The 23,918-nt window shown below is 44.1% G+C and overlaps 2 protein-coding genes across 3 annotated transcripts; both read right to left on the bottom strand.

Moving 5' to 3' along the window:
* Positions 1–1,981: 1,981 nt before the first annotated feature.
* On the bottom strand, positions 1,982–6,071 carry GHSR (growth hormone secretagogue receptor). The gene is made up of 2 exons (XM_054835524.1): positions 5,318–6,071; positions 1,982–2,286 (listed from the first exon to the last, which is right to left on the bottom strand). The coding sequence occupies exons 1-2, from the start codon at positions 6,069–6,071 to the stop codon at positions 1,982–1,984; spliced, it is 1,059 nt and encodes a 352-aa protein (XP_054691499.1).
* Positions 6,072–12,238: 6,167 nt separating this feature from the next.
* On the bottom strand, positions 12,239–23,065 carry TNFSF10 (TNF superfamily member 10). 2 transcript variants are annotated; one of them, XM_054834780.1, is made up of 5 exons: positions 22,779–23,065; positions 18,752–18,904; positions 17,168–17,210; positions 16,308–16,424; positions 12,239–15,598 (listed from the first exon to the last, which is right to left on the bottom strand). In XM_054834780.1, the coding sequence occupies exons 1-5, from the start codon at positions 22,899–22,901 to the stop codon at positions 15,150–15,152; spliced, it is 885 nt and encodes a 294-aa protein (XP_054690755.1). In that variant the 5' UTR covers positions 22,902–23,065; the 3' UTR covers positions 12,239–15,149. The 2 variants fall into 2 exon arrangements, with proteins under 2 accessions (XP_054690755.1, XP_054690756.1); XM_054834781.1 differs by having other exon boundaries at positions 12,239–15,595.
* Between the last annotated feature and the right edge of the window lie 853 nt (positions 23,066–23,918).

Genomic DNA, 23,918 nt, shown 5'->3' with positions numbered 1-23,918 from the left:
TTTCTTTTTCTGTTCACATTTAATACCACAGACACAGCCGAGATTTGAAACAGTTATGTGACGCTAGGTGATCAGTTCATTTACACAGACGTGTTATTAGTGAGCTCACATCTTCACAATCTCTTCAAGATTCCCAAATTTCTTGTTTCCCTGAGTTGCATGACATCTGCCATCAGACCTGTTTGTCAGTCAACAACGAGTGAGAGAACGAAATGGATGAGAAGGCGGACGTGGTTAGAGACCAAACGGGAGATGATCCTGTAGCGCTGCTGCTGCTCGTTTGTCCCTTAATTTTGAGGTTTGCGTACATCAAACCCGTGCTCGCTGCGAGTGCTGGAGTGGGGAGCGACACAGGCTCGGGAGCCCCGCGCCGAGGAGCAGCAATCGGCCCCCTGGCCCTAGCAAAGCTCTGCATGAGAGAAAAACCACAGTATATACAAAGAGGCCAAATTCTCTTTTTAGTTAGACCTGAGCAGCACCGTCAGCTAAAGGTGTAACAGGCGGAAAATGGCCCCTCAGCGTTAACGGGGGTTTGGAGGCAGTGGGATTTTTGCTAACAGACAAGTCATTATGGAGAGTCAGTTGTGGACCAGCTGGTAATAAATACTAGAACAACATAAACAGAAAGCTGTTATTGCACATGCATGCGCCGAAGCTCTATTAGCTGGACCACAAAAATCTACGTGTTGGTGTGACCATAGATGCAATATAAGACATACTTCTTAGCATAAAGGATGGAAAGTGTTCTGGTTTGCCTTTTAATGGCATACTTGAGTTATAAAAATCAATTGAGTTTGAGATTTTTATGGATCAAGTACGAGAATGTGTCTGCCTGTGTCTTTTAATGCAGATTTTTTTTTTTCTATTACTTTGTCAGGTCACGTTGGTTAAAAAACGTTCTCAGTTTCATATTGCAGCAAACTAGTACATCTGTACACGGGGTTTATGGGGTGCGTGGTCCTGGTAACCGGCTGATATGCTCTGAACAGAAACAAGCGGTGCTTTGCAGGCAGGAGACCTGTCCTCAGCAAACTTTGGGGGCACGCTGGTGCGCAGCACAGGGACAGGTAGCCACAGACTCGTTAGAAATATCGAAACAACTAAAAGCTTCCAAGTTCAAACACGTGGAGTTGTTCACAGTCAAGCTGAACGGAACAAGTACAGACGATTTAGCTAGTAAAAAAAAAAATAAATAAAAAATATGACTTTGGTGGGAGATTGTATTCCATATTTTTATAGCATCACTGCAGTCCTGAAGTCAGCACTGTCCTTGTTCCACTGATGGATATTTAAAAAAAAAAACAGGATAGTCGTGTTCTAAGCCACTTCTGTGCAGGTAATTTTTCGGTTTCTTTCTACTCAGGCATGACACGAAGGTCACTTATTTTTAGCATGTTTAAAAATTATCCATTTTATGTCTCCTTTTTTTTTAAAGAAATAATTTTCCTCATTCAGAGAAAAAAAAAGCTAGTTTATTTAAAAATCAAGATTATGAAAAATGTAGCAAATCCCATGTTTACTACTCCAAAAAGGCAATTTAATTTTCTCTCTCTAGGGTCTGGTTATATGCTAGCAAAATTCTTAGCAAAACTAAAGTTAACTCTGGAAAAACTCAGCTCGAATTAGCTGCTACTGAAGTCGCACACACTCTCAAGCGACCCGGGCTACGTTTGCCTCTGAGGAAGGGTAAAGCCTAGCTCTCCTGCTAAAGTCAGCGCTAAAAAATCATACGGGCAAAAGCAGCAGCAAAGTAATGCTTGAGGCTTGCCAAATTCTGTGGCCACGTGTCTCCTTTTATAGTCTCAGAGCTTAGTCGTTGGGTTTTTTTTAAAATCTTTAACTGCCTGCGTTATATCTTTCAGCAAATCCAGGTGATGTCAAAAGCACAGCTTTAACGTTTCGATTTGTGTTTCTCGCCCTCTTTCGCTGCGGCTTTCTGGGCGATACTGGTAAGTGATGCTCTGGCGCTGGAAGCCACGTGTCATGTGATAACGCTCGGTTCTGTCCAAACGCGGGAACTTTCTTGCTTTGTGCTGGAAAGTCTTTTCTTCGGAAGGGGTTTGAGTCCAAACAGCCGGCAAGCGGCGACTCGGTACTTCTTCGACATGATGTTGTAGAGGATGGGGTTGATGGCTGCGCTAAGGTAGAAGAGGACAAAGGACACCAAGTTGCAGTACTGGCTGATCACTGCTATCTCCAAGGATCCAGCTTCGAAGGATTTGGAAAATAAATATCGTCCTACGTGAAAAGGCAACCAGCAGAGTATGAAAGCAAATACCACCACAACTAAAATAAAAACAGCAGAAGAAACTGGGTTAAGTATGAGTATTAAAATACGGGTGATTAAAATTCTAAAGTTCAACAACTTTAACAAATTAATCGCAAAGTGTGAAAATGCATCCCATAACTTTTCAGTTTTGTGTGTCTCAATACATTCTCTGAGAGTATCAATTAGCAATACTTAATACGCATCGATCACAGCTAAACAGGCTGCCCGTATATTGCACAACTAATCTGATATAGCATACTTCTGACCTGTAAAACTTATGTTTTCACAAATAGAGAATTAAGGAATCAAAACGGTGACAAAAAAGTACAACAATCTATCATCTGCAGCGTTTAACAGAAGCAAATCATATATAATTTGATCGACTCAACACTGTGGTTTATAATGAAGAATGAAATCACTGGGAAGCAAAATTATTTAAGACAAAGCAAAATTATTTAAGGCAAAGGTCCCAAGATAAAACAAACCACCGGAATGTGGACTTGTGGAGCACATGCGCCAAGGTAAGAACAGAAGAGTGGTGGACCCCTCCAGTTTGTCCATTTTTGGAACATGAGTTTCTCCAAGAGTAAAATTAAATATATACTATATAACTGCATATAGTTAATTATAGTTATATAGTATATCCATGATATTCTACTACCACTATGGTTACATGTATATGTCAATATGATGTATGTAGAATAATAGGAATGTGTGTATCTTTGAACACTGGCCCATTTGAATTTCCATCCTAGAGAAAGGGAAACTTTTTATGTTCATTTCCTGAGTGCTATTGACCTTATTATTTTTCATATTGCTTTAAGTGTATCTATTAATATACCAGAGAGAGAAAAACCAGAAAACTCGAGCAAAGTTTTTTGACATTCTTAAGCGATTTTTACCAGTTAATTTCTCTCTTGTGTTAGCAACCCTGCTTGCTCATGTGAAGTCACAGCAGATAATAAAATTCAAAGAGCTAAGGGGGGTGATTATAGGCATCTTTCCCCCAAAACTTTCTGAACAAGCATTCCCAAGTTTAAATGGGTGCTTATGCAGGACTTATGGTGGATTCTAAAGCACGGAGCTGAGGTTCAGAGTATCTGTTTTCCAGCTCTGCATCTTCTCAAGCCAACCACTTCCATTTTTTCCCCTCAGTATTTTCACCTACAAAATTCAGATAATGTTTCCCTAGCTCACAAGTGGAGTTTAATCCATGTAATGAATATAACCATGATGGTCATTAAGAACAGAATTTTAAGCGTAGTCAATATTTTCACATGTAGGCGTGCATATCCCTAGTCAAGTTTTTGATGGTTTGATCTTCATGCGTGCAGAATCACATTGATTTCAGTAGGAAGGGGATACTATAGCTCCTTTGCAAGTCAGGCTATACGTTTAAGTGTTAATTATGGACCTAGAAGCATAACCTTTCTCTACAATTTAAAAGAAGCGTCGATGCTAATCCCATTTACTTGATGTTCCATGACTTGCTAAAGTCTTAGAAAGTGCCTTCTAAATTTTAAGCAGAGCGTTAAAACCAGTGAGAGCATACTGCATGGAGCATCTGCTGGTACTGAGCCCTTACTAACTTCTTTTCTTTCCTTTTTTCCATCAGACATCAGACTTATCATTTAGAGAATATTTGCTCTCTGTCAGAGGACAGTCTTGCCACTGTCTTGCTGTTCTCAGACCTTTTAAAAAAAAAAAAAGTGTCTGAAATATTGTAATGCTTGCAGCAATACTTTAGGGTAGAAATAAACAGTTATTATTTCAAAATTCTTTACGGTTAAGTATACAGAGATATAAACATGGTGGTAATATATGCTAGCAAGTTACTTATTGTAAGCAGAGATTCATAATCCTGAAACTCTAGAAGTGTAAATGATGAATTACTTCCAAGGTCACGCTTACCAGACTGAAGTAATTCTATTGATCATAAAATGTAGCTGAAAGGGCACAAAGAATACCACGGGTTTTATTATCCTTCCTGCTGTTGCATAGTAATAAAGTAGGACATGAACAAAAAATCCGTTAGGCTCCCATTTAATAATTAAGGCACTTAAGACGCACTGCCACCTCTTCATCTAGCTCATTAGCACATCACTTCAACCTAGCCGAAACGAGCATAGGGAGCGAGCTCGTGAGACCTTCTCCATGCAAAGCATCTCATGTCTGCTGAAATCCATGGGATGACTTGCACGGCGGAGGACTTTTTGCTTGAATAAAAGTACACAGCAGCAGCAGGATTCTGCAGTTTTCAGGCACTAAACTGCAGAACAACTTTTTGGTTTTGTTCATCCAAGTCCCACCACATGCACTGACTTAGTGTGTTAAACTCTGTGTTTCCATGTGCCCGACAATAACTTGTTTAAACCATTCAGCAATGTAAATATACAGAGTTAGGAATGACAGTGTCTGTCGTCTCATTCCTGTTTTCTTAAAGTCAGTGAGAATTTACAGGATCACAGACCTCAAAGGAGACACAATGCTCCTTGTTCAGCACATGCTGGTGTTTTGCTAATATAAAAATGCAGATTAGTTTTCCTAAGCTTACACAGCCATCCTAGTAAATAACCCAAATTTGATAAAATCTTGGTAGTCTTTTCACGTGGAACTAAAAACCAAGTGCACACCATATCTGTAACATTGTGGTCTGAGACAGGTTTAGTTTTGTTTAAAAATCAGATAAACTATCCTTCTGTAAATAACATCGGTATCCACAACCAAAGAGCAAAACTGTTCAAAAATCTCCAGGGCACTAGCTAATTGTAACTGTACCATTTGTCCTTGTCGGTGATTGTTATCAACATTTGCTTAACCGTTTGAGAGTTCCCAGCTCAAACCAGTTAGAAATAAATCTAAGGAAAGAGGAGAGTTATTCTACGAATACCGTGAGGTGTAGCCTTTTGTATGAAACACGTTCAAGAAATGCTTTCCTTTGGAAGCAACTGTAGTGAACTACCAGAGTGCTCTCAGTCTTTCTCTCTCTCTCACACACACACACAAGCACACACATCCTTTGGAAAAACAGAGCAAGAAGAGTCGTACCTAACATTTTCACAGTTTGCTTGTTGTTCTTATCCCTGATGACAGCATTTGGACCGATGTTCTTTCTCTTTCTCCTCCAGAGCTTCCTCCCGATGAGGCTGTACAGCACGGTCAGGCAAAACACGGGCAGGAAAAAGAAGATGCTGGAGGTCCAGACCATGATGGTGAGGAGCCCCGAGCGGATGGCGTACTCCGTGGCTCGGCACTCGTTGGTGCTCAGGGGGTTCGTGCCGTTCTCGTGCTCGACCCCCACCAAGACAAAGATGGGTCCGGCGCTAATGAAGGAGACAGCCCAGAGAAAGAGGATGACCAGCTTGACCTTCCCCTTGGTGATGATCACTTTAGCTCGGAGGGGGAAGCAGATGGCGATGTACCGCTCCACGCTGAGGGCGGTGATGTTGAGGATGGTGGAGTAGGTGCAGCTCTCGCTGATGAACTGGAAGAGCTTGCAGAGGAGGTCCCCGAAGTTCCAGGGCCGGTACTGCCAGAGGCGGAAGAGGTCCAGGGGCATGCAGAGGAAGATGAGAAGGTCGGAGAAGGCCATGCTGGACAGGTAGAAGTTGGTGGTGGTCCTCATGTCCCGGAACCGCGACACCACCAGCATGGTCATGAGGTTGCCGATGATCCCGATGACGAAGAGGAGGACACAGGCGACGGTGATGCCGGTGAGCACGGGCGCGGGGAAAAGGTGCAGCGGGGGCTCGGCGCCCGTCCGGTTCTCCGCGCCGCGGCCGCCCGCGCTCCCCTCCCGCATCCTGCCGCCGCGGGCTGCGCATCACCGCCCGGCGCGCCCGCGGAGCCGCCCCCGCGCAGCCCGCGCCCCCTGCGCAGCCCAGCCCGGCCCGGTCCGGTCCCTCGCCTCCGCGCCGCTGCGCGCCCTCCGCCGCGCTGCTCGGGCAGGTGCGGAAGGCGGGGAGGGAAGAGCGGCCCCGCTCCGCCTCTCTCCGGGCGCTGCTGCTCCCCCCCGGCCCCGCGGAGGGCTGGCACTCGCCGGCGCGTCAGAGGAGACGTGGACGCGCTGGCTCCGCGGGCGCGGAGCGCGCGGAGCGGCCCCGCGCCCTCCCGCGCCGCCCCGGGGCTCTACTGCGCGTCCGGCGCCGCGGGGAGAAGAACTAGCTCAGCCCCGCAGCGCAAAGCCCGGGCGGCTGCAAAATCCGTGCCAGCATCATCTCTTAAACTTTCTTCCCAAGTCCCCCGGCGCAGAGGCTTTCTCCCCCGGCGTCTCTCACCTGCAGGCAGCGCCGGCCAAGCGCTCCCTGCCTGCTGTCATCGCTCCGGTTCGCGCTGCCCGCACCGCTCCTGCCTGCTCGGGTGCGCTGGGCAGGCGCGGATCCCACTCGTGGCTGTTGCAAAGGGCGGCTGTGCTCTTCGAACAGCGGTACCTCCCTGTTACTGGGGGTTGGAGTGCCCTTTCTCCGTGCGTGTCAAATTGCGGCCGCCAGGGCCGCGCAGCCCTGCAGGGCACGTGGAGACGTGGCGCCCGGTGCAGAAGTACAGGGAAGGCTGCGGTTACTGTCTCCTCGTTCGGTAGCTTTGCTCTGCCCTTGGATCTTGGCAGGAGCCCGGTAAGGCTCCGGTTCAGTGAAGCTGCAGTAATCACCCTCTTCTATATGATTTACCTACAATTACACTTTGATTCAGCGCGTTTCTGCTGTCCTGTGCTCTGCCCTTTGCAGACACACACATTATGACTCTGTGTTTCCCCAGCTGCAGACTCCTACATTCTACTAAAGGATAACGTTGTCCCCGAGAAGAAATAAGCCGGAAGCAGCACGAGGTGAGATCAGGGACAGTAAAGTGACCCCAGCACACCTGTAAAGGTATCTCTCCTCCTTTCCAACTTGTCTCTGCAAAGTGTCAGGGAGAGTGTGCTACGGCACAACCTTTTTTCACTCCCGTCTTTCTACCTAGAGGGGCTGCACCCCTTCCCTGGTACCCCATCTCTCAGGTGGCAACCAAGTGCTCTGAATCCACGTTGGCATCTAGCTTAACTCAGCTGAGAAACAGTTTTACGCTGCTTTTCCAGGGTGCACTCACAAACGTGTGTACACCGTCTGCTAGCAGTGCTATTTCAGACCTGCAGAGCTCTATTTAAGGATAGAGCACAAGCACGGTGTGCCGCGACGCTGTTACTCTGCCTCTGAACATGCCTGTTACCTGCAGTTTACTTTCAGTAATAATGCAAAAATTAGCCATAGTGCCTTGCCCATATCCTAATTTGGATGATGTATTTTTGCAGTTTCATTGGAATCAGAACTCGTCATTCCTGCTCTTGAACCGTGAGACAGTTTTGTAGCAAGTTAATCAACAGTTGCTAAATTTTATGGGGGATGGCTACACATTAATTGCAGTTGAAAAGAAAGAACCTAATGTGTTTCTGACTTTGTTTACCCAGCTGCCTATATAATTGTTTTAGATGTTTAGAAAAATCGTGGGCTGTATGCCACCAATGTACAGATATTTCATGTTAGAATTTTGTGTCCAATCTAATTTAAATGACATTGTGTTATATTATGGAGGAGCTGGTAACTGCCTCTGTATTTAGGCTGCCAAATACTTTGTATTATTATAAAGAATTATTTCACTCTTTTTTTTTTTTTTTTTCCTGATGAATTCTCAGACCAGTGGCATTAGCTGCAGGATGTTGATATTTGGCAGAGACAATGGCCTGAAGCTATAAATGTGACTTTTCTGTGCAGAGAGGATCCTTCATTCTCATGAAATTCTTCCGGTTTTTGCTGAGCTGTATCTTGTCAAAAATGACCACTTCCCTTTCCCTTGGGAGAGAAAAGCTTTCTTTTTTTTTTTTTTTTAGGGGGAAAAAAATATTCATTATTAAAATAATACTTGAATTGAGCAAATGTAGCAAAATCAAGTCGCCAAAAGTGAGGTAGCACCAGATTTATGTACTCTAGACAACCTGAGCTTGTAATGCAATGAATTCATGCTGAATTCATTGGGAGCTTGACATATCGAGTGATGAGCCGCTTGGATCAGAAACGGCAGTTGTGCTTTGAGTCCAGCAACACCAATCCCCTTCTTCTTTAAAGAGTATCATGAGTCAAGGGCTTCTCTGGCTGCTTTTCCTTCATGGGGTCAGGGGCAGAAAGCAGTTGCGAGAGAAGAAAAGCAGCTCCAGTTTTCTGATTCTTTCTGATTTCTTTGGCAATTGCACGCCAAGTTTTGATGGGATATAAAGAACCGACATCCCACAAACATTGCACGATAATGAATTCCTGCATCTGCTTTGTATACACCGAAGGGCAGTGGTGAAGGTAGTGGTGACAGAAGGTGTAAGAGCTATGAGGAAAGATGGCTTTAGGCTCCAGAAAGTTATTTACTTGCCCTCAGCTGCAAGAACTGTACTTTTATGTTGCCTTAACAACTGCAGAAAAGATTGAAGTCACTGATATTATTGGGATGAGAGAAAGAGGCAGAAGTTAAGTACTTTTTATTCACAGTTTTATCCACTAACTGGGTGTATGAGCAAAGCAGATATTCAGAAAAATCATTTTTTAAAAAAGCATTATGATGGACACTTACCTTTCATGGAACTCTTAAAATATTGGTGCTTCTTTTTGATAGCATTAAAGCTGTGTTGAGCACTGGAGATAAGGTAGAAGAGAGTTTCTATTTATGGACTTTTGAAATCTCTCTCCTATGTTCCATTCTTTCCATTTTCTTCTCATCCAATAAAGTTTTAATTCTGGTTTATATCATTGTTTGTTGTCATGGAAATATCTGAAGGCTTTGAATATAGAATGATTGTGGTTTTATTGTGGAGAGATGAAGAAAGTGGAAAACAGACTTTAAGGGAGAGATCTCCCATTTAAAAATGATGCTTTTCCAGCAATTCACAGAAAAGCAAATGCACTTTTTGATTATATCCAGGGGCAGAAGATGTTTTGACTTTTATTATAAATGTATTTTAAGAACAGAAGGTAGCACCTGGTGTATGCTTTCAAAGGTTACAGTTTAGCAACCATCATCAGTGAGTAGTGCTGATGAAATAGTGGTAATCCAACTTAATGACATAAAACTCGGAATGTGCTCAAATGACTTTACAGTTGTTTATGTGGCAGTAAACATCTGCAAGCAGACTTCAAAACAGCGCTAGTTTATTAATCAGCAAAGCTGTGCTCTAACACCACTAATTCAGAGGCATCTGGTTTAGACTTAGCTTTTTGCCGTGTTTCAGCTCAGCGTGTCGCTAGGTCACACCCCGGGCATTGATGTCCCTCTTTGTTAGACTTGTTCATGGGGTGGCGAGAGAACGTGGTTCATCAGTCACCGGTATGTTTAATCTGGTTTAAAACTCCATAGTGTTTATTAAATAATTTCTAGCATGAGAGTTGTAGATGTAGCTGTATTTTTTTTTTTTTTTTAATATCATTGGACATTCTCCTACAGAAGATCTGCAGGTTTTGACTCAAAGCTGGTCCTGGCTTCGGATGGAAATGTTCACCTGACTCGCATGTGTTTATTAATAGTCATTATGATTTGAGTTCTGCTAGTGCCAGAACATGAAGGATGGGATTGCATAGTTAATTATTCCTGGTCATACTTTCTTGTTGGTGCATCTATATCTCATGTTAAATGGGGAGCGATAACTTGGCTCAATTCACCAGCAAATCCACAGTTAATCAACTTTGTCTTCACCCAGTAGTTATAAGTACTAAATATCCATGGCTCAATACAAACTGAGAATAATATGAACTGAAGAATTCATAATCGGGCAAAATCAAAAGTATCTTGAGGAGGAATTGGTGCCTTGGATTCTCTTGCGTTTAAAGTGCTGGTTTCTGAAAGGCGGTTTGAACGACTTCTTTGGATTCCGTAATGTTTGCTGATGCTGTGAGTGTTAGATATGTGATGCGTTCAGTGCAAAAGTATTACGGGCATCAAAGACAAGGAATGTGATTTATATTAACTCTGGTAGAACAGCCCATAAAAATGGGAAGCTGCTTAAACCGACAGGCTTCTGCCATAAGTTGCAGCCGTGTCTGACCACGAGCAGTCTGACAGCATTTCGGTCACAACCCAGTGTCCCAACTCGATGTCACCTCTAAAATTTTCAGAAGAAATTAATGGAAAGGTCTATATAGGTTTGGATTATGAATGTCTTGGGGAAAGGCATGGTATTACAAAGCAGCAGCAGAGGAAAAATAATGATTTTTAACATGTGACACAGCATGCAATTGCCGTTTGTTAATACAGAGAAAAGTTATGGAGAACCAAATTTTGGCTGATTCTGATGAAAATTGCTATAAACTTCCATGTAACTTTACATGAAAAAAAACCCCAACCCCAACCTGTGAAAATTGGATCAGACCCAGCAATATCCTAATTTATCTTCCATTTCTGCTACTGAATGGCACAAGGTGCCTTGGAGGGATGAATGAGATCTTGTCTCAGTGTGCTTATTTATGTTATATTGATCATCACATTCAGTCTTCTGTTAGACCCTAATATTTAGATATGATCTGACAACTAAAATTATGAATCTCAAAATCTCAGTGTCTGAATCAGGTTTTTTTAACTGTTTGCATGGACTACAGCAAATGCATCCCTGATCCTGCCTGGGCAGTGAATACTGCAGCAATACAAACAATAATAATTACATTCACCAAGGCAAAGAGAGGCAAAAAATAGAAGTCTGTTTCCATGAAGTAATGAAAGGTACAATAAAAGCCAGTTAGCTGGCATGTCCTCTTTCCCATGGAAACACCAGAAAAGAGAGAACCCTCTGCTGAAATAAAAGCAGTCTCTATGAAAGGCACAATTTCTTTTTAAAACCTGCGGGCATTCCTGCAATTTGGGGTGGCGGGGGCTGCTCCTCCCCAGACACGCTGGTTTACTGGTTCCAGTGGGGCTCGGTGTGGATGGGGAGAGCCGCACACACAGACCTACTGCTCTGATTACCGAGGCTCGAGGCGTGCCCATCTATTCCAAATAAATCCTAACACAAACACTGGGCTAAATGTATTTAGATTATGAGTCCATTAGGGAGGCAAGCATCCTTTCGTTAATCACGTAGATGTGCAGCGCGTAAAACAGCGATGTGGTGGTCTGCCAGAGCCCAGCAAGAGTGAGAATAGGATCATGCTGGGAACTGCCAAGAGAAGGCGATGGCAAAAGGAGGCACACAGAGGTGAAATAGCCCTTGGGGTGGCTAGGGTGGGGGCAACGTTCCTGGGGGTTTGTCCCCGAGGAGCAACCGGCTTCCCTGCTGTGGCACCTTGCTGCTGCTCCAGCCATAGCCCCTCTCTGCAGGATGAAACGACCCCCTCTCCCATCTCGGGGCTGGCGGTGAGGTGAGACGATGTCTTCATGTCTTGTTGAGTTTCCAGGGTTCGCTTGGGTTTCGTACTCGTTTTTGGTTGGGGCAAAATGTAGAAGTGGAGTGAACAGACCAGACAATATCCCGTTTGCTTTTGGGGCAGGGGGTGCATTTGTTTTCAGCGTTAGGGAATCTCCAGTTTGCTGCTGCTTTCCTACGTCTGTGTAAATGGCCCTCATCCCTCTGAACTCAATATATCTTCTCCTGTAGTTCGGTAATGGGTAAGGACCAGATGTTTTCCTACTAAATAGATTTCGCAGTACTTAAATAATTGCCAAAGCCCAGAAACATGAGAAGAACCTCAAGGGCAGTGCTCAGCATTTTGTTGTCTCTGGTCATGAGATCATTTTCAGTGATTTCTTCAGCGTACTGCTTCCAGATCCTGCTCACCAGCTAGGGTCTGGAAGCCAGTTATGTGGCATTACACAATACGGCACTGCTCAACGGTTTGCACGGTGTCCTGGGCATTGCAACCGTTTGTGGCACTTAACGGATTATAGCTGATGCCAACCAATGTCAGAGAAACTATTTCAGACAGGGAAGCCATAGGATGACACCAATCATCACTGCAAGACCAAATAACTATTTACTAAAAATGTTTTATAGAAAATACATGTAGAAAAATGACAATATTTACATGTCAGAGCAACCTACATCCACAAATAAAAATTTGCTACATTCGCCATTCCACAGAAAGTGAGATGAAAAGTATGATTCGGCGTGCAAATGTACAAACAGAAGTTGCTACATCCTTCCATTCATCTTCAAACGTGTCCTGATATTGCTTGATAATCTCCCCCAAGAGAGTATCTGGCAAGCATGCCTTTGGATTATTCAGAAATAAAATACGATCATGCGGTGTGATCCCTGTTGCAGTATGCTCTGTATGCAGAGACCAAGAACATGTACATTTAGATAAAAAACGAAGGTAATGCCAGGGAGCAGTCCCCAGGCGACAGCGGGCATGGTGTTATATATTGAGAATTGACGAGAGAACACAGAGCAACAAAAGTCTGTGTGTAATAGATAGTTTGTCTTAGCATGAGCTGCAAGTTTGTGGAGTCCCCCACGGTTTCCTTCCAGTCCTTTCTAGCAGCCACGACTCCTACGTTACATAAATTGGTTCTTAGCTACAGGGAAAGTTTCGAACTCTAAGCTGCCAGCAGTAAATCCAAAATACTTTTTCACAGTTCAAATACATTTTCTTTCAAACAGGCTCCTAAAATAACATTTCAAAAAAAAATAAAAAATTAACTTTTGAATATAAAATATTGCTTAGAAAACCCCCTCAGACCTGATAACATGGGTCAGTCCTGTGCCGAGATCGAAAAGCCCGCTCCATTTGCACGGAGAACCTACAGAAGTCATTTCTCCAATATAGCAGACATCCAGATATGCAGGGAATGGCTTTTTCCCCCTCGCCTTTTCTGGCAGGCAGAAAATTTCTGAATTAAATAGTGAAATCTGAAAGAAAACTGTAGAAATATTTTCTGTTCTCTGTTGAAACAGATGATTTGGGAACGAGACAAACCGAAGGGTTCCAGTAAACGACGCAGAATTTCACATATTTGACTAGCACTGAAAACACTATGTTAAAACAGCTGGCAAAAGTTGAAACTTATCATTTTAGGCTTATGGCAGTGTGTTTCTTTGCCCTAACCTGTCAAAAGAAGGATATTCTTGAAATAATTCTCTTGCTGCTTGAATGCATGTATTTAAGCGATCCAACCGAAGGCAGGTATTTAAGTGAAGCAACGTACCTGCTTTTCTGAATGACACAATAAATGCAGGGGCTTGTGTCTATTCATTTCCTCTTGTTGACAAAGTAGTAAGACGAACGATGAGTGTTTATTCACGAAGCCCATATGCAAGGGCTGTACAGTGATTTAATTACCAGAATGGGGAGGTGAATGTGAGGGTTCCCACGGCAACCTTAGTGTCTTAAAAAAAACCCCAGATAACCAGACTTTCTCCTGGCATCATTCTGTTGATGTAAAGTAACATTTGTGGAACAACTGTCTTCCTTTCCCTCCAATTTTTTTTCACTTTCACCTTCTTTTCCCTGTTTCCCCTGAACCTGGGCAAAATGCATTCATGATGTAAACTGGTATTGCTCCACTGACGATGCTGTGGATGTGCTGATTTATGCTACCTGACTTTTGCTGTGGATCTAACCCACACAGTTTACACTTGCAAATTTTTTTTTCTTTTTTTTTTTTTTAATATAAAATAGTCCTACTCGTTGAGTTAAAAAAAATAGTGGTCACCTTTTTTAAAAAAATTACTGTTTAAAAAAAAAAAAAGAAAATTTTCAAACCATTCCTAAAAATAAAATAAAATCAAAACAGCATTACGTAAATATGCAGCTCTTGTTTAAGTACGGATAGTTGTCTGTTTTCCTTAAAATATTAGTCATCGGGGGGTGTTATTCTGCATTACATCCTACCAAATACAGGCCAGTACAAATAAACATGGAAGAACCATGTCATGCTTAATTTGCAGCAAATGTCTAATAGAATTCAGTATTTAAAAAAAAAAAACCCACAAACCTTTTTTTGGATCAAGTACTTGCTGTCAACAAATATAACAGCAACTACATTACTGAACCTATTGGAAGCCTGGTGAAATCTTTGCAGCACAGCAATTAAGGAAATAGGCACTATCATAATGTGCTGATCAAAATACTGATTGATTTCAAAACCTCTTCTGTGCCATTTCAGCAGCTGTTTTTATGTACAATATCCTGATTAAGACAGACTAATGTGTTTACTCAAGCCACGATCTGAAAAATGCTTAAGTACGTGTTTAATTTCAGTCATGTAAATACCCTGGTTTAGTCAGACCGTTCGTGTGCTTAAAATTAATTAGGTGTTTCAGTGTTTTGTGAGATGAGATGAAGATGTGCAGTTTGAGTTGCTGATGGCCTTTCAACTTTTGTAAAGCTCAGGTTCAAACAAAAGCTTCCAGAATAATTGCAAGCTGCATCTCGGAAGCAGTACTTGCAAAGGCTCCTTATAGGAGCTGAGATCTTCAGGACGGGGTCCCAGTGGAGACCACGAATAAAATCTGATGTCCGTCTCAGCCTCAGGTAACCGGACCCGGAGCATCCTTCATCCTACCTGCCACAGCTGAGCTGGCGTGGAGCATCTCTGCGGAGGTGGTGGCGAGCGCTTACCTGCCTGGGGTTCTGCCAAAGGTATCGTCTGTGGCGTGTGAAATCCTCGTGCGTCCCAAGCCCGGCTGGGCAGCGAGCCGCAGTGCCCGTGCCTGCACAAAGCATCGCTGTCCCCAGCTGCAGCCAGCTGCTGCTGCCCCTTCCCCACTGGCGGGAGAGTATCCGGCACGGTCGGACCTCGCGCTGAGTGAGCTGAGAAAGGGGAGTCAGGTATTGTCTGTGCTGCTACAGTGTTTGCTTATTATCCCTGTTTTATAGAATTTTAAGCTGGTCCTGACTAGGAAAACTGGCTCCTTTTGGAGCACGATTTTCATCTTTTAACCGATCATAAAGGCTCCAAAAAAACTGGCTTCTTTGTCCATGTCAACTATGTCACCATTACTGACAGAGACAAAAATCCTGTCCTCGCTTTTCAGTTGAAAGACACCACCTTGGTAGATGGAGTAAAGTCCATATTCTGCCTTTTTAGACCAGCAGCTTGTTCTTGCGCTTTTCATGAGCAAAATGGGCTCTGGGTAATTAGTCAGTTTGTAAACATACTGGACAAGCTGTTTGGGGTTCCTGATTTGCGCCAACAAATCTGAATCCTCGTTCTCGTTTTCGCGGAAACGAAAATAAGTTTGTGAGTAGATGTAATAAAACCCGGTCTGGGGTATCACTAACTCGCCGTTTCTCAGCTCCACGTTGTACAGGAAAGAGTGACCTTTCCTTGACGATTCCCAGTTGTTTATTTTTTGCCCGTTCCCTCTTCTGGGCGAGGAATCTACTTGAGAAAAAAAAAAAAGAGAGAAAATGTTAAATTAAAAGCCAGGTAGTGAAGCCAGGTGTCTGCTAGTCAGAGAATCTGGTTTTTAACAACGACGTCAGGAAACCTGCTCTTCCCAGCGGCTCTTTAGGTCCATTCTCAAAACAATTTGAAGGTCCAGAAGCAAGCTGTTTAGTTCTATGTGGGAATTCACGTGAACTACCTTTATTTTTAACTTTTTTGCTGCCAAGTAAGAGGAAAAGCGCCGTGGTGTTCCTTAGTAACAAAGTGAAGATATCCATTTGAGTCTGATACCCTCCGAAGCTGCAGAAACCCCACCAAGCCTGTCATTAACATGGCCTGAATGTCAAGTCTCTCCTGTCTCTGTCTCACGTTACTAATAGGTCTGTCACCATAGCAGCTGGGACTCACACAACTAACAGAAGGAAATTAAAGGAAAGAAAAGAAGAAAACTTAACATTAGGAAGAAGGATATATCTTTTTTTTTCCCCCCAGTGAAGGTTCCAGAAGAAAAATTAGTGAGGTACCCAGAGGGAGTGGGCTTTTTCTCCTAGCTGAAAAAAGCATTGTCTGGCATAAAATGACTTTTTTATGATTTGTTTCTTACCGTTAACTCAATGCAAGTATTAAAAAGCATATGTAAGCACCAGGCTAGCACTGAGAGAGTAAGTTCTGTGATCTTTAACTGTTTTAAAAGGTTTTTCCTTACTGCGTGGGGACAGGGAATTCCTCTTATTGCTGTTGCCCGTCAGATGCGCCGCGATCCTGTTGCTGGGACTGCGCGGTGGCTGCCCATCGGTGTGCGACAGCGTCAGGGCTCTGTCAGCTAAGGAAAGACCAGAAAAGGAACCTCAGGTTAGAAGCAAGGGGGTTAGAAAGCACATCTGTCCCATTTGACCTGATTTTAAGGAATATGTACACCTTTTTTTTTTTAATTGACTAAATCATAAGAATGATGTATTGGCTAATAAGGCTCCAATTTCTCAGTCGCTCTCGCTCTCCTTGAAATGTCTTTACACGCCTCTCTGTTTTCTCCCTTTCCCCCCTCCCCCAGCCCCAAAACTACCAATAAGCAACTTAAAATAACCCATAGTACCAAATTTTCACATTCACGATCAGTATCTTTTATGGTTAAAGTATTCATAAGCTTTACTCCGAATTTCCACTTGGAGATCATAGTGCTTTCGCTCAACATGTTTAGAGCTGTCTGAGCTTCAGCAGAGCTATTCCTTAATCGATCTATGGGTACAGCAGTTCAGTGCTGCTTGCTCCCGGGAGAGCAGGCTGCTTAAATGTCCCCGTAACACTGTGGGACTGAGGTCTAGAAGCTGAGTCCTCTGCATCCACCTCGGTTACCTTGCTCTGAGCATCTGACCATATTTCTGGCTCCTGAAAGTTTGTCTTCTAGTAATAAGTAATCATTTTTCAATAACTTGCTGCCAAAGGACTGCGTAACTGTACAAGATCTTAGTCACTGGTTTCTGCACTTTGAAAAAAATTCCTTGAGTCGCTACACATCAGGTGCCGCTAGCAGCTCTTTTGCCACAGATAGTAAAATTATTATAATACCGTTGACTGCAGATATCTTTTCCTCGTAGCTTCTCGACATCATCTGCCAACAAACACAGAGAAAACAAATTAGTCTGTCAGCAGAAACTGATAGGTGCAGGAAAAAGACACTCTTTTCTCAAACTCATGAATAAAGGGTATTCTGGATTTGATCAACAGGCAAATCAAAAAAAGCCTATTAATTTGTTGTAATAAAGTGTTTCTACATTTACGTCTTTTATGTAATGAAATACGTGGGAAAACATTTTCAAGACAGCTCAGCCATCTGGGCTTTTGGTCTATTGGAAAATTTGACCCTCATGCTCTTCTTAATTAAAAAGAGATACAGCGTACAAACATCAGCTTCCGTTCGCAGAATACTTGGCTGTGTGCACTTCTGTGGGATCCTGGTTCTGGGAAATTACATTTCATTTATTTTTATACCTCTACCTCTCTATCTATCTAAGCTCTTAAGCCAGCAGATCTTACTTTGTGCATTATCCCTTCTTTATAACTGTTCGCTGACTGCTGAAATGAACTGGTGTGGTTACCGACCGGTTTGGTTACCAAGTGGTGCAGCTGCAGCAAGCTGATGGTTTGAGATGATTTACCTGGGTGACTAATAGGGGCCCTGTATTGCCACTTGCTGATGGGTTCTGCCCTGTCATATTTCTGTCATCTATCTATCCTATTATTATCATCATCATCTTCTTATCATTATAATTTATTATTATTATTTCTAGCACCCAGGCTATATTTTTTTAAGTAATCAGGGAGCTAGTAGGTATATTACATGTGTTAATGTCCACTAAATAAAGCAATGTTTTCTTTACGCAGAAGTGCAGGGACTTCACTGGCAGAACTTCCACCGAAGGAGCCGAGATCTCTGAATACAAATACAGGATCTATTTTGGGCTGCAAGATTTGCCAGGTAAGTTTCAGCCAGAAATGAATTTTTATGGATGAACATTTTTTATGTGCTGGAGATGGGATTTTGAAAACCATTCCTGTAGATTATAGCCTTCCTGATTTTTCAGCCAGGCTTATTTTCTTCTCTGTAGCCAAAATTACACGTATTGTGTGTAAGTCATGCAGGAGATGGTGTTCTCTGAATGCTGAGCTGGGAAGGTGCTGTGCCCGATGCCGTGTGCTCGCTCGCTCTTTCCTCCCCTAATACATTACACAGCTCGTGACTGGACCATTCCTCAGGCACCTTTTTACCTCTCCCCGTGCTACATTTCATCTCATTTTCTCATGCCAGTCTCCCTGTGTTTCCAAAGAGGGAGTTACACCTCTGCAAGCACTACGGTCTGTACGGTCAGGTAGAAAACAAGCTGGAATCAAGCACTTCTACCCTGAGGTATTTCAGATAAGCCAACCTATTGCTGAAATTAGCTTAGTAAAAACTGATCGTCTTTCCTTTATTATTTCCTGAATCTAGGATTATTTTTTTTTTCAGTGCAAGCACTCTGCAGCTGAAGCTGTGGCTTGACTAGTGCTTTGCAAGAACACAATCCGAGAGCCCCCTCTCTGTTCTGCTATTAGAATTCTTTGAATAGTAATATCGCCAAGTGCCACTGTTTCAACGTGTCGGTTCCCAAATACCTTTTTAATTAACTTTCCCAGGTGCCACTTTACTTGCCAGCAGGGATCAGCTTCTCTGTCTTCGCTTTCAATTAGATCCAAGTTTTGGATGAAATTTCCGATTTCCTCCCCGGTGAGACAAGCAATGCCGCTCTTGGAGTATGTGTCCCGGAGCTGCAGCAGAAGGGAAAGCCAGGATTTTTCACCTGTGATGTGCCTCACAGATGCTCAGCTGTGGTATTTCACTAAATTCACTACGCTTAGGAATACTTTCTTTTCTTTAAAGCATTTGCTAGTATGGTGCAAGTTGTGACTATAGAGACAGCACGAGTAATTCACCCTGACTTTACATAGTCATTTATTTCTGATGGCATACCCAATATGCAAAAATATACTTACATGATCTCCATGGACATAAATTTGGTATCTAGCACTCAGCTAAATAAGCTTTGTGAAAATTCAATACCCAAATCACTAACATTGTGGATTCTTTAGTTTCTCTAGTTCTGCATTAAAAACATTTCTTTTGCACAAAGGATTTTTCTTCCCAAATTATTGAGGCTGAAATCAAATACCAGACCTTAAAAGTATTTTCCATTCTGTCTTTTCAGACACTTATAATCCAGGCTTTCGCTGATATATATCCATACTACATCCTCCTCATATCCAATCTGGGGTCTCGCTGTAACTGTCTTTGACCTAACAGTCCAGGACAAAGTCCAGACATCATTTGGGTCCAAAAAAAATTATAATGCTGAATGCTTGTATCGTGGGCCTATGTCTATACCCTCTAGTCACAGAGAAAGCACGTTTTCTTCCGATAAAGAGCAACGAGTTTGAAGAGAGTGGCAAACCTCCTGTTGGCTCCAAGGGAACCTGGCTGGGAGAGTTTCTATTCCAGCGGAAAGCTCTTCCCAAAGCCCCGCGGCATCCGCAGGGCCAGGCGGCAGATACAACTCCAGCTGGCGCTGTTGTTTAATGTACGAGCACATAACCTGTTGTTTAAGTTGTTTGGTGCAAGAGCACATAACCTGCGCTGCCTCCAGCGAACGCCAGCAGAGATCAGCTCCTCTTTGCTGCTGCATCAGCTGTTAAAGAGTGGGAAGGCTTCTTGTGCCAGCCAAGTGCTGCAGGAACTCGGGAGCAAAGAGCGGTCAGCAATAAGCATGCAAAGCATTCAGATGGGCTGCTTCTAACGTTTACATTTCACTCTTATGTTAAAGAAGTGTGATTTGCTAAACAGACACATTTATTCTACAAGTACAGTTTCAGCGTCCTTGAGACTGGCATATTGAAAGGAACAAATGGAGTCACCTCCTGCCTCACTCTCCAGGCTTTTTCTGCCTGTTAGAAAACAAAGGCATTTAGGAAGAGCTTTCCTGCCCCGGGAGGATTAGGAGAATTCACCCATATAACCCTGCAAGTCCTACTTTCAGTTTGCAGCAGCACTCTGCTGAGCTTCATCTAATACTTGAAATGGTTTTGTACTTTGTAGGCATCAAAGCGAAATGGGGCCACCACTACGAGTGTTTGTGGAGGCTTCTGTGTCCTGCTGAGAAGTACAGTGATATTCTGAAATCAGGTTTCTTGTTTCAAGAACTCGAAGTGATTAAAATGATGCGCTTATTAAGGTAAAACCGCACTTAAAACTAAGGGCTCTGACAGATTTAACTATACTAGCTTCTATAACAAAGTAGTTTGATGAGTTTAAGAAAAAAAATGTAGGAAGATGAGATGTTAGTTTATTCTCTTACCAGATCTGCTACAGCTCACCTCTGAGCTTTGCCCTCCAATATGTAAACAACCAGTCCTGTGCTGCTGCCTTTTCCTTACCTGGCATGCTTTCCCCCAAACAGCTTTACTATCCTGGCACTGGAACAGTATTTTGAATGCATTTTGAACTCCTCAGGGAATGCAACCTTGTGGTATGGTACTGAAGGATTGGCATTTCTGTTTTATGGGTAGAGAAAGCAAGGCATTGAGGTGTTGTGAGACTTACTCAAATGAGGTTTATCTGTAGCACTGAAGTTTTTGAGGACAGAAGTCCTGCAGGAACGTTATCTTGTAAAGCTTCTCTCCTATTCTAGTAGTGCACGGACTATGTTTTCAAAACAGAAGGAAGTCTGAGGATATTTTCCTTCCAGCCCTGTATCCTGAGACATAATGAACTTTATTGTGCTTGTGTCTCAGCACTTCCTCCCATAGCAAAACTGTTAAACAAATGGTCATATTCATAGTCCTGCTCAGATTACTACAGCTGTAGAGAAAAAAACCCTGCTAGTTATACATTATTCTTTTTGTAAAGATAAAAATATCTGCAGTCTGTGCAGCCATAGTAATTTGGTGAAGGTCTAGAAATGCAGATATTGTGAAAAATAAAGGGAAAAAAATGGGCAGACAGAAATCACAGTTTGAGATTTATTCCACATGCACCGTGTGGATGTGGGCTAGCAGACTGTGTTTCTAGATAAGCTTTTTCCTTGTTTGTTGTGCAGCAGATGCAAGAGTATGTGCTTAAGGTACCCCCTCCAGAGCCAGCAACCTTACTTTGAAGCCCAGCAGAACTTCAGTGCGAGCAGATTTAGCTTTTCACACCAAATGCAGGCTTGTTATTCTTCAGAGACAGTGAGCTGTATTTGGGCGAGTTACTAGATGTGGTTGTGTCACAGGTGTACATATTTGAATAAAAGGAAGGGAAAGATAAGTGTGGTTACTAATTACTTAGGTTGGAAACTTGTTAGCAAAGGACTCTGAACCAAATGCGTGAAGAGACAAAAATGCTTTTATATATTTTTCTTCATTAGCAGTATTATGTAACCTGATTTCATAAAACCAACACATTTCTGTGACTCCCCCATTTCCATAAATATGGGACAGCCACAGCTATAAACTTAGCAGGAAAATCTGTTTTATGCATTTCCAAAGCACGAGCATTGGCTCATATTGTAGAATACTGCATATCCTTTAACATTTGCTTCACAGAGGACTTGGACACCTCAGAAGACGCCACCTATTAAATTTGGTGTGGAATATATGCACAGGTAACATAGTATTTTACATTTATGCAATACTTTCTGAAGTTGTGCAACTATAGTACACTTACCTGCAGTTATGTTTACCTTTGTGCCAGGTAGAGCAGCATGCTGGTACCACTTATAGCAGCGTAGTAAATTTTAGCTAAAACACCCAGGGAAACCCTGAGTACTAGGGGGTCAATGAAAAGTCAGACCACACACATGGGACTATCAACTAAATGTAATTTTCCTGAAATGCAAATGATCTTTTGCAGGAAGAGGAAAGAGTTAAACAGCAGCTAGCAGGCTTGAAGGGTGGCTGCAAGGAAACCAATCTAGACTATACAATGGGTATTTTATAAGTCATTCTGGGGAATTCAGTGGTGTTTGCCGTCTGGGTGAAATTCCTTTGGGATTAGTCATTGTCTTAGAACGATGTATCTTCCTAGAGGAGGCGTTTAAAAGGCACCTCAGCTTTTGTCAGCCTTTTTTCCCTGTTGTTTCCAGGAGCACCCAGTTGACAGAAGCTGCTGTGGGAGCCCCCCGAGCGCCACTACCGGCCTGCAGTGCTGATGGGGCACCGCAATGGGATGAGGTACCAAGTTCGGCCATCTAATGAAAAGCACATTTGCTACTTCTCTGCCCCCCCCCCCCCCCCCAAAAAAAAATTTCTAACTTTTTTTTAAAAAAAAAAAAGGCAAACCCTTTTTAATCTTGCCTTGACCTCCATTCCCTGCGTGCACACCCGCGGCCCAAGGCAAGCTTAGACAAAGGAGCAGGCACGCACTTAGCGAAGTTCTTTGTCTGGGGATCTGCTCTCCTGCTCTCCGGCTAAACAAACACTTTTAAGCTGCCTGCAGCTCCGCTCGCATCGCCGACAGCGCAGCGCAAACCTGCAGCCGGCTCCGGCAGAGAGCAGGGACCGACGCCGGGCGGGTTTCTGTCTGTCCGTCCTTGTCCCGGCCAAACAAAAGGAGACAGAACGGGAGAGCGCGGGGTCTCCCCCCCCACCCCGGCTGCCTGCCCCCACCGACCTGTTTGAGCTCGTTGGTGAAGTAGAGGAAGGTGACGGCCACGCAGACGGACTGCAGGAGCACGGCGGCGGCGAGCACGGCCCCGCAGGTCTGCCCGGGGCTGGGACCGGCCGCAGGCAGCATCCTGGCCGGGCACGGCTCGCCCGAGGCAGCTGCGCTCCTCGCTCGGGAGGCTTTTCCCTCCGGGGCAGGAGCGGGCCGGGCCGGACTCGGGGGCTCACCCGCCGCTGTCCCGCGGCGAAGTGCGGCCCCCGGCAGCCCGCCCCGCGCACACCCCGCCCCGGCCGCCCGCCTCCCCGGGCAGCCCCAGCCCCGTCCCGCCGAGCCTGCCTCCCCCCCGCCCCCGGCCCGGCCCGGCCCGGCCCGGCCCGGCCCGGCTGCTGCCGCGGCGGGGGCGTGGTGCGGGTCCTGCCGGGGCACCTCCAGCTCCTGCCTGTCCCCCCCTGAAGCGGGGGGGCATTGCTCAGCCGTCTCCTTGCAGAGCATTCCTGAGTAAGCTTTCTGAGCAAGCTTTCTGAGCGATCTCCACTAGGGAATGGTGGAAATGGGATTTTTTGAAAGAGATTTAGGCTGTGGTTAAGAGTAAGGAGAGCCCCAGAGTTCCCTGTCTCCAAGCTGCCTTAGCCTTCTCCATAGCTTCTCCCGCAGGAAGGTGCCTGTGGGCCCATCACCTGTGCCCTGAGCTCCAGCCCAGTGCTGCCACTGCAACCTCTCAGGCAGCACAGCTTCCTCCCCTGGTCATGGTGCATGAACGCCAGGTACATGCTGGGCTTGCTTTATCTGAAGTCACTTTTGGGGTGGGTTGGTTGGTTGGTTTTCAAACCTCTAAGACCTTCAAACTTTTCTCCAAACTGTTGAGCCCAGATAGAAGTTTTCCAAAGGCATGTGCATGATTTAGGATATGTCAGTTGACTTTCACTGGGGTTTTGATACCTTCATCTCACACTGACTGCAGATTATAAGCAATTTCATCATTATCTCTAGATGCTTTAAAATCAGCAGAGGTAGCACCAGTATCGTCTGCCGACAGTGCAGCCATGGAAAATTGGGATTTCAAATCCAGGTGCAGAGACTTGAGTTAGCTCACTGTTGCTGCGGTGCAGTATGAAATTTTGGCCCCTGCCCAGCAGCTGCAACCTG

Source organism: Grus americana, chromosome 9 (genome assembly GCF_028858705.1).
Source record: "Grus americana isolate bGruAme1 chromosome 9, bGruAme1.mat, whole genome shotgun sequence".
Taxonomy (NCBI): Eukaryota; Metazoa; Chordata; class Aves; order Gruiformes; family Gruidae; genus Grus; species Grus americana.
The sequence above is the reverse complement of the archived record's forward strand: the minus strand, read 5'-3'. Positions and strand labels throughout refer to the sequence as shown.

Coding starts and splice junctions, on each gene's coding strand:
- GHSR (XM_054835524.1), bottom strand. CDS start 6,071: ATGCGGGAGGGGAGCGCGGGCGGCCGCGGCGCGGAGAACCGGACGGGC. Junction 2,287..5,317: donor GCAAACTGTGAAAATGTTAG/GTACGACTCTTC, acceptor TTTTTATTTTAG/TTGTGGTGGTATTTGCTTTC.
- TNFSF10 (XM_054834780.1), bottom strand. CDS start 22,901: ATGCTGCCTGCGGCCGGTCCCAGCCCCGGGCAGACCTGCGGGGCCGTG. Junction 18,905..22,778: donor TCACCAACGAGCTCAAACAG/GTCGGTGGGGGC, acceptor CTTCTGCTGCAG/CTCCGGGACACATACTCCAA. Junction 15,599..16,307: donor GAATTCCCTGTCCCCACGCA/GTAAGGAAAAAC, acceptor TTTTTTCTCAAG/TAGATTCCTCGCCCAGAAGA.